Here is a 10,007-nt window from a genome sequence, read left to right as displayed (position 1 = left end):
TTGTTCGTTTTGGTTATTGAGTTTCTTCGCTGCCGAAATCGGTTGTGATGGCTTTTAATATTTCTTCATCCCTTCTGCTGAGTCTTACTAGTTCAAACTATTTGTTGTGGATGATTCAGTTTTCTTCTCTTCTGAAAGGCGATGATGATCTCTTTTGCTAACATCGGGAAGGAGTTGGTTTTCAAAAGATATAATCAATAGAGAATCTTCAACTCAAGTTTTCAAAACCCCATTAAATTTATTCAAACCGAATCAAGAACACACTTGAAACACTCCATCACCAAAGAACCCTAAAAAACTTCATTTCCAAGGGGAGGAGGTTACTCAACTTTATCCAGCAAGTTAAAATAAAAAAAATTAAAATTTAACGAACTGTTCAAACTTAATTTTATATATTTAACAATAAGATCTCAACGAATGTTCATTAAAATCAATCTCCACATCGGTTCAGCTACAATTAGCCTTAAAATATTACTTAATTATATCTGAAGGGTATAATATATATATATATTTTTATAAAGTTGGCCGCTCAAATTGCAAATGCGTGGAATTTCAGTGACCCCGGTTTAACCATCATTTACCCAACCCATCACAAATCCGGTTTCCTTTACGTACACGATATAAGTACGGTGGATGTGTCGTACCATATCATAGCTACTCAAAAGAAAAAGAAAGCGGCGCAGGGGCTGCCGACCACGAGATTTGAGACGAGAATTTGAGACTATGAAGGCGTTGGAGTTGTAACGCCCCAAACGATCGTCAGAAGCGAAGCGAGTGAGTCATGAACACGAACTAGGGATTTGAGGTAGCCGTTATAACGGACGTTAAGAATCAAAAGAAATTTAAGTAACGGTCTAACGGGAGCGTTAAGGGAAAAAACGGAGAGCTCGTTTTCTCATTTAAAACGACCCGCTACGCGTGGACAAGTGGAGGATACGGTCGTTAGCGGTTTCAATTCGACCCGCCGACCCAAACCGGCGGTTTCATGGTTTGTGCGCCCCCACCTCTTCCATTCGAGGTAAAAAGTTAACCAACCCCACCCCAATCTCCGGAAAAATAAATAAATAATTCCTTCGTATAAATTTAGAAGTGGAACGAACCAGTCTCGACTACCGAGCTCGAGTGAGCTGTGCGTGGGAGAAAGCGAGAGAAAGAGAGAAGAACAAGAAGAGAGAGAGAACGAGAGATAAAGAAGCTCTGTAGAGTAGGTTCTCCATTCTCAAGGCCAAATCTGTAGCTTCATAGATTTTGGGCGTGATTTGAATAGAAAATCGGAAATACAAAGACAAAAGAACAGGAGAGGCGAAATTTCGTAAAATTCTAGTCCAGTAACAGTTCTCTCCTTCTAATCCAAATCGTAGGTACTACAGTTTCTGTTCTGTTCTGTTCTTTCTTTTGTTTCTATTCATGTTTTCTCTGTGGGCTGGGATCTCCATTTCACTTTTTTTTTCTTCTTTCTCTCGCGAATGACGAATACTATACATGCAGAATTGTTCTGGAAATAACAATCCAAAAAATGGGCATTTTGGTTCAAAATAACGGGGGCGATAGAATGAGAATTTAGTGTTTTGATGTAATAGATTGGAACTGGATTGCAGGATCTTCACAGAATAACGACAGATTTCATCTTGGCGTTTTGCTTGCAAACCGAGACCTTGTCGCTGAACTTTTGCGTTTGGGGATTTTTTTATGTTTCTGTTGTGTGATTTTAATTTCATTTTCGTGTTTTTCATTTCAGGGTGATTCGACTTAATTTATTACCCGAAGTGCGATTGCTAGCGTTGCATGAATCATTAAATCATTTCATCTTCCACTTATTTTCTATTTGGATCGATGAGAAAGGATTGTGACAGGCTAAAATTTAAAAATTTAATCTGTTTCTTTTCTTTAGCGTTTTGGATTTCATTGTCTCTGGAAATTGATTTACAGTTCGGGTTTCTTAATCAGCTAGTGCTTGGAAGATCGCATTTTTAAAATCCAAAATCGATTGTTTTAACTTTTATTTTTTATTTTATTCCGGAAGTTCACGCAATCGGATTTATTTTTGACTGATTAGCTGTGGATTTCGTTTTTGTGCTGAAGGGAGTAGGCGCTTGTGCTGCTGCTTGAAGTCGGAGTTGAAAATCTGCTGCTGTTCCCGGTTGAATTCGGGAGACATGTTGGAAGGTCAGTCTTATCTGATTTCGAGGGCTCTGCCAGGCTCATGTGAACAAGAAAGTAAGTGGGCTTACATGACTTACCGTCTCATCGAGATCTCAAACGGAAAGCGTCCTTTGGAGGATGAACGGGAAGAACCACATGAGCAGAGAGAAGCATCCAACCCAGCTCTCGAGCAACAGAGAGGGGAAAGGGAAATGATTAGACATCTGCATAACCTCTCCCAACCTTCTGAACTCCAGTCTCATAAGCGCCATCGTGGGATCAATCAATCAGATTCCGATACGTCTGGGGATTGCTGTATTGATCTCAACCGGTTCCCTGAAGAACAATCTGATAGCCAGGAAATGGTTATCAACTGCTATCCCTCAGAGCTTCCTGAAGACCATTCAGAGCATGGGCATCAATCAGAGCTGGATTCTCTAATCCAGCAACTCGGTCGTGATTTGTCGATCAACTGTCTCCTTCTTTGCTCGAGATCCGACTACGATACACTGGCCTGCCTGAACCGAAGTTTTCGGTGGTTGATTCGAAATGGGGAGCTGTACAGGCTCCGACGCCAGAAGCAGATAGTCGAGCATTGGGTGTATTTTTCTTGCCAGCTACTTGAGTGGGAGGCATTTGATCCCAATCGTCGCCGGTGGATGCATTTGCCAAGGATGCCAGCGAATGAGTGTTTCATGTGTGCTGATAAGGAGTCCCTAGCTGTGGGTACGGAGCTTCTGGTATTTGGGAAGGAGATTACTTCTCAAGTAATATATAGATACAGTATTTTGACAAATTCCTGGTCTTCGGGCTTGAAGATGAACAGCCCCAGATGCTTGTTTGGGTCTGCCAGCCTTGGGGAGATTGCGATTGTAGCTGGAGGATCTGACACACGAGGTAATTCGATGAATTCGGCAGAGCTTTACAACTCGGTGACTGGAACTTGGAAGGTGCTCCCAAGCATGAACAAGCCAAGAAAGATGTGCTCTGGGGTATTTATGGATGGGAAATTTTATGTCATTGGGGGAAGCAACCCAGAACCACTTACATGTGGAGAAGAATATGATTTGCAGACTGGAGTTTGGCGTGAAATCCCCAACATGTCCCCCATGCAGAATAGACCAAATGGCACAACAGCACCACCTCTGGTTGCAGTTGTAAATAATGAGCTGTATGCAGCTGATTATGCAGAGAACGAGCTGAGGAAATATTCAAAGGATCATAACTCATGGACAACTCTTGGTTGGTTGCCCGAGCGAGCAGCCTCAGTGAATGGTTGGGGCCTTGCATTTAGGGCATGTGGCAATCAGCTTATTGTTATTGGTGGACCTAGGAACATGGGTGGAGGGATTGTAGAGCTCAATTCATGGTTCCCAGATGAAGGCCCACCAGAGTGGCGCCTGTTAGCCAGCAAGCATTTGGCAAGCTTTGTTTATAATTGTGCTGTGATGGGTTGCTGATGTGGGGGGTTTGGTTCTGTTGACATCCCGTGCATTGTATGGTGGCTTACAATGGTTGGATATGATGTAGAAGGTGGTCTTAAAGTATAGGATCCCGGCTGATGGGTAATCTCTGCCTGTTATTTTTCCTGGGAAATTTCAGGTTTTACTCCAGATTTAATAGAATGCTTTCATGTAAGGAGCTCTGGATTTTTTTCTCTACCCCAAGCCCCAATTTTTCCTTTCTATTTTTGTTGTTATTTTTTAAATTGAAATTGCATCTTCCTCCTTTGTATCAACCGAACCTTTAAAAGGTGCTCATCATGTAGCAAAATGATAAGTTAATAATTGAAAGTCCAATACATTGGTAGGCTGCCAAGAATGCTTGCAGATGTTGTTTAGCACTGTGGAGATATTTCTGTTCTCAGAATCTGTTTGTCTTTTTCTTGAAGAGAAATTTGCTTTAAGAGTTTCTATTCACCCTTTGATCTTCTTAGGCATATATTAATCCTGTTCTTATCTGCATGTTCAACTTCAATAATGAGTACAATTTGGTTGTCTTTTTCTCGGAGAGAAGATTTGCGTTGAGAAGTTCTCTTCCCTTTGATCTTCTTATGCATGAAGCGAATCCCATTCTAATCTTTATGTTTGACTTCAACAATGAGTATTAAGGACTTTTACATAGTGAGGTGAATTATATTCAACCTTTTCTACTTGATCTGAATTTGTTTCTCTGTGTGAATGTGGATCCTAGCATGTTTTTTTTTTTTGGCAATTTGGTGAGAACAGAGGTGCCAAGAAATTTGATTTATTTCTATTCTTATTATTAAAATAAAAATATAAAGATTCCAAAATTTTGGTTGATGCTACCTAAAGTAAGAGATCTTGGAAGTTTTTTACATCCCCATTATGTCTGTCACATGTTATAGGAAAATCCTGGGTCATGACTCATGAGATCGTTGCAAGATCTATGCACTGCATGAAAGATTGCATTTGTTTAGGGATGGATGTCTGATTGGTTTCTACACAGAAAATTGCTTTTGTTTATGGTTAGATAGTCGAATTAATAACCTTTCATTTGGTTGTACTATTTGAATGGTAATAGACTGATGACTGGTTGGGAAGAAAAAAATAATGCACTGCATGAAAGAAGGCATTGTGTGTGAACTAAAGTTTGAGAGTCAACCACTTTCTGACAATGCCGATCTTTTTTTGATTCCAAGGAGTATCTTCAGGTGGTATTTTGGCAGCCTTTTGCTTGGACTTAATCAGGAGATCTCAGGCCAGATGACACAAATGTCATCACCAGCTCTTCTAATTCACATACCACCACCATCAACAACAACAGTTATCCCTACCAATTTGTTGGCTACATGGATCCTTGCCCTGCAATGAGCTCTATTGGAGGTACTACTTGATGCAAGGCTTAAGTCATGCTTGGCTTTCCAGCGCTTCTTCTTGGATCATTTTAGGTCTGCTTCTCGCTGATGTTGTGTTGTGTTAGCAAGCCAAACAAGGGTGAATATTTCAATGGCTGAACTCAACAATAAACCAAAACAGTGCTTATCTTGGGCAAGGTTTGGTTGTAATTGTTTGTGATGCTAGGAGGAGGTCTTATAGGTGAGGACTTCAAGAGAGGGGCTGATATGATGGAATCTACTGATTGAAGTTTTGGATGATTTGGACAACCCCTAGATTAAGGGGGTGGTTGAGGGAAACTAGGACTATGGTCAAAGGGACTAGAGCAGACTATTGGGTTATTATTTGGAGGAAATGGAGGGAGTCTAGGGTAGATGACTTCTTCAAAAGTAGAAGCCATACTGGGGATTAAAAGCCAATGAAATCTTTAGTTGCAGGTTTTGAAATAATGGAGGTTGAATGGCAGCTTTAATGATTTTCTTGGGAAGCAATGGGATTTGAGTGTTGGGGTCATAATGGGAGCTGTGCGTTGATTTTGGATGGGTACTGATGTTGAATCTAGAGTCTAGACTATGAGTAGGTTGTATTAGCCTAGGGTTTCCAAAAACGAAAATAGAAGGATCAAAAAGGAGAAAATGGAGGGTAGAGGATTTGGATATTACTCATCCGATCAGGGTAGCAACTATAATAATACTCCCCTAGAAGCTCCCTTGGATATGACTAACCTAGGCTACTTGGATATGACTCACCAAGCTTCAACCTAGATATGACTCACTAGGTCAATCTGGATTTTGCACATCAGACTAATCTCAAATCGCAGCAGCAATAGCTCTTGCGAACAGCAAAATAAAATGTGTACATCTGAATTCTATAATATCAATTGATTAGTGCTTTAAATAGGTATAATGCCAAATTATAAATTGAAAATATTCTTTTGTCAGAATTAGATAGACTTGTAGTTTTAAACAAACCTTAAAACTACCTAGAGACAAATTAGGTAACTAATTTCTAAACTACCTAGAGACAAAGTAGGTAACTAATTTCTAAACTCCCAGCTCCCTTTTGTTCAGGAATTTGAGATAAAACAAATAGCACAGAGCCCTCAGCCTTCTTAAACGTGAGGGCTGTTTAATTAAAATTAAAATTCTCAAAATAAAAGTCCTAACTGAAATCGAATCTAATCTACTGTACTAGTTTTTTTCAGGTTCTTCGCTAGCCAGACACCTGTCAACCAACCGTCCAGCAACTATCAGTTTATCGACATGATCGACTGAAAATAGAGTAAAATAGCTGGGCAGAAAACTTGAGAAACCCATTCTGGCTGTCCTCTTCCTGAGGATATTGGTCCCTGGACCTGCATCACTGGCTCTTTTACTTCCTTCAATCTGAATTGGATTGCTCCTTTGTAGTCTGTACTGTAACATCCAAAGCCCTCTATTTCACATGGCTATGCCAACTCAAATGACTTTCTTGTAGATTATAATGCAAATCAGCTTGAATATGTTCATTCCTTGCTTTGTACTACCAGGTTTTTCTGTAGTTCCATCCCAACATCCTCATTAACTCTTGAGTTTTTGATGTGATGCTTCTTAATTACCAATAATCCACATTGTATGTCATTAAGACAAATGTGTTACAGTCCTATTGAATTTTCCTTTTAAGTTTTATAAATGAATACGTTGATCAGACAACACTTGCATGCATCTCTCCACTTCACTTATCCTATGTTGATGCTGTGAAACATGATCCTTAATATTACCTTCTTTATTTATGATTAAACCACTATAAAACATCTTCATTGTACTCATTTAAAAAAACCTTTTGATTCCACTGTTGATCTTCATAACCCATCAAGATGCCATGACACCCTATTCATTATATTTATCTTAAAACCTTTTTATTCCATCATTGATCTTCATAACTCATCAAGATGCCATAAACTGTATTTTCTGTTCTGGATCTTCGTGAGATAAACAAATGGGTTTCAAAAACATTCTAATTTCTTAGTATGAAGTATGTATGAACTTTAGTTCTATTATGCCTCTATAGTTATTGCAGCAAGGAAAGCACCTCTGTTCTGTCAAATTGAAACCTGTGCTTTTCCTCCATTCGTCTGGCATTTCCTTATGCTCATAATCTTATTAATGATCTTGTTAGCCAAGATAAACTGCAAATTCCTAATTCCTTCTACATTTATATTGGGACCTCTGGGCTTAGGGTCTTTCTTACCTACTCTCATCCTCCTTAAAGTTTCTTTTACTTCAGACACCCAAATCTTTCATGGATACATTTAGTATCATGGTGAATAATGCAATCTTATGGGGCTCTATTACTTGAATTGTCTTCAATTAGTAGGTCCTAGAAGTAATCTCCCTTTTTAATACCTACCTTCACTTTTAATACATCTCTAATAATGTTCAGATCTCTTAATGTAAGGACAGATTACTATTAACTTAACCCTAAAATGTAATAGGTGTAACAGATCAACAATATTAAGCTCGTGTCAAGCTTAGGTCTTGTTTGGTGGATCAACCTCCAAGTTTAGGCCTACTTTGGTGGGCATATGTGGGGATATATGCAAGTCAGAAAAATAGAAGGTAGGGGCTAAAAGAAGAAAGTAAGAAGTTCCAGACAATCCAGCCAAAACTTTGATTCTAAACCATGGTTAAACCTAGGTTCTGCAAGTGAGGAGTAATTTCACTCGATGATATTGATTAGGAGTGGGTTTGCATGTGGACTGTCGTTCAAAGTTGCAACAAAAACTGATGAGAAACAGTGTTGCAGATGCAGAATTAAGAAGTTCTTAAACTTTTAAGAATATATTCTCCTCATAAAAGTGCTGAAACTCTTAAGGATATATTCTCCTGGTAAGTGAGTGAAGGCCTTGATGATCAGATTAGTCTCCAAAACTTCATCCTAGTAGGACTTCACATGACACACCAATCCGTAGGCAGAAATCAGCAACACAAAGCTTGATACTGAACTGCTTTAGGTTTATCTGATTTCTCAATCCAGGAAGCAGTCATTCCAGTAGTTGTAGGGCTTACTGAGGACCTCCAACAAGTCTGTAAACTTAAACTAGGTGTCTTGGATTCTCTGTAACAGCTTTGTAAAACAAATACAAATTATAAGAAAAAGAAGAGAGACCAAGCAAGGGAAGGGGAAATGGGGATAAGGTGGGTCAGTTATCTCATCCAAGGCATCTCACCCTTTGTCAGTGTCTGTCAAGACTAAGCGAATTGCAAGCAAACTTCATTTTCATTCAAATCGTGGGGACACCTGTTCTTGTCTATTACAATATACAGGACTAAGTTGCTTAAAATAAAACAGAGAATAATTTGCTGCCTATGTAACTCTAATCACATTGACCTGCAAAAATAGAAGCAGAGATGTTGAAACTAAAGATTAAAGTAACTAACAGTCACTAACTTGTTACCCAAGTCAACAAAACTGAATTGTTAACCCCTCACGCAGACTAAATTGAACCGGATCTTGGGCCCCAGAGGAACCTCAAGAGAATTCTCGCCGACACAATGTGGGCTGTATCCTGTTCACATGCACAATGTTTTGGTATTTTTCTTTTTCAGGGTTAGAATTACATCTTCTCCGCCATTGCTTTCTTTCATTGTAGCTGTCTCCTGGATAGCTTTCCCTACTTCTTTTCACTAAGATTGTTATATAGATCTTCAAATTTCTTCACCTTTCTATTCCTACATTCTTCTTAGCTTAATCGTCATTAGTCCTTTGCCATATTTTAAAACTAACTTTGTCCTCAATGGCAGTTTGAACGTCATCAACCAATTCTGCGTAGAGGAGTGGCACTTTCCTATCAATATGCTACTTCAGCAGCCTTCTTAGTCCATATCGTATTACTTTCTTTATCAAAGTTCCACTTCCTTGTTTGACTACTTTATCAATAAATAATTTCGAGGTATCTCTTTTCAAGCTCCACTACCTTAGCCTAGGGTAAATAAGCTCACTCTTTTCCCCCCTCGCTTTTTTCAATGATTTTTTGTGTAGATTTACACATTTGTTACCACAAATCCATGTTCTGTGGTTACGCTTTCCTTTAATATAACCTTATAATCTGTTGATGACAATCTATTCAACCTCTTCTAGTTAGGATGGAATCTATTTAGCTGTTATGGTGCCCACTTTGAATGTATCGAAATGCTGTTCTCCCTTCAAAGTAAGTGTTTGCAATGAGTAAATCATGTTACTTGTTATAAGAACATGGAATGAAGAAAGCCTGAGAGATAAAATAGAGAGAGAGAGAGAGAGAGAGAGAGAGAAACCTCACTACTTAGTGAGGCAGTCCAGAACAGGGGTTTTATTTTAGGAAAAATAAAAGAATACATCTCAAATTAAACCAAGGTTGTCAAAGCGACCAAAGCGATGGAGGGCTTCCAAGGCACTAAAGCTTCTGAGTGCTAACATCGATGATTAAGAAGTCAAAGCGTTCTAGTGTTAATTTTTGATATTTGATCCAAATATCAAAAGTTACATAAAATTCCTAGCATTTACGTATGAAACATTTTGCAAACTTAATGAAAAGCTCATTCATATAATCAGTATATAAGATTGGAGAATGTAAGATAGTCATTAACTTCAAATATAATAACATCAAAGTCACAAATCAAACTTCAAAGTTTAACAACCAAATTATCAAAACAATTAAACAACCCTACTGGGAGACAAAAGGTAACTCAGACACCTGCTAAATTAATAACTTAGGCATTATGCATTCACTTCCAGTTGATAACCAAAAAAAGTAACATTAAAAAAAAAAAAAAAAAACACCAATATCAGAATCTTAGAGAAGAAATGCTATTTTAGAATCACAGAGATGTGATATTGGGTTTATTGTTGGTAACCAAAGATGCGATATACTGATATTGGGTTTACCATAGAAGTATTATTTCAGAATCTCAAAGAAGAAAATAGGAAAAACGTTTGTTTGTTTTTTTAAAAGTGCCAATAAAGCGGCAGGTGGGCAAGCAAAACGTC

General features: G+C 38.5%; 1 protein-coding gene across 2 annotated transcripts; it reads left to right on the top strand.

The window, feature by feature from the left end:
• The first annotated feature begins 1,112 nt into the window (after window positions 1-1,112).
• On the top strand, window positions 1,113-9,791 carry LOC149006743 (F-box/kelch-repeat protein At1g26930-like). Of its 2 annotated transcripts, none has more exons than XM_089165652.1 (2): window positions 1,113-1,357; window positions 2,083-9,791. In XM_089165652.1, exon 2 carries the CDS (start codon window positions 2,157-2,159, stop codon window positions 3,600-3,602), a length of 1,446 nt encoding a protein of 481 aa, XP_089021778.1. In that variant the 5' UTR covers window positions 1,113-1,357; window positions 2,083-2,156; the 3' UTR covers window positions 3,603-9,791. The 2 variants fall into 2 exon arrangements, with proteins under 2 accessions (XP_089021778.1, XP_089021777.1); XM_089165651.1 differs by having other exon boundaries at window positions 1,113-1,361.
• Window positions 9,792-10,007: the final 216 nt, after the last annotated feature.

Source organism: Hakea prostrata, chromosome 8, assembly GCF_041222555.1.
Source record: "Hakea prostrata isolate BN-2017 chromosome 8, UWA_Hpros_2, whole genome shotgun sequence".
Classification (NCBI taxonomy): Eukaryota; Viridiplantae; Streptophyta; class Magnoliopsida; order Proteales; family Proteaceae; genus Hakea; species Hakea prostrata.
Note: the sequence above shows the minus strand (reverse complement) of the source record. Positions and strands in the feature narration are given on the sequence as shown.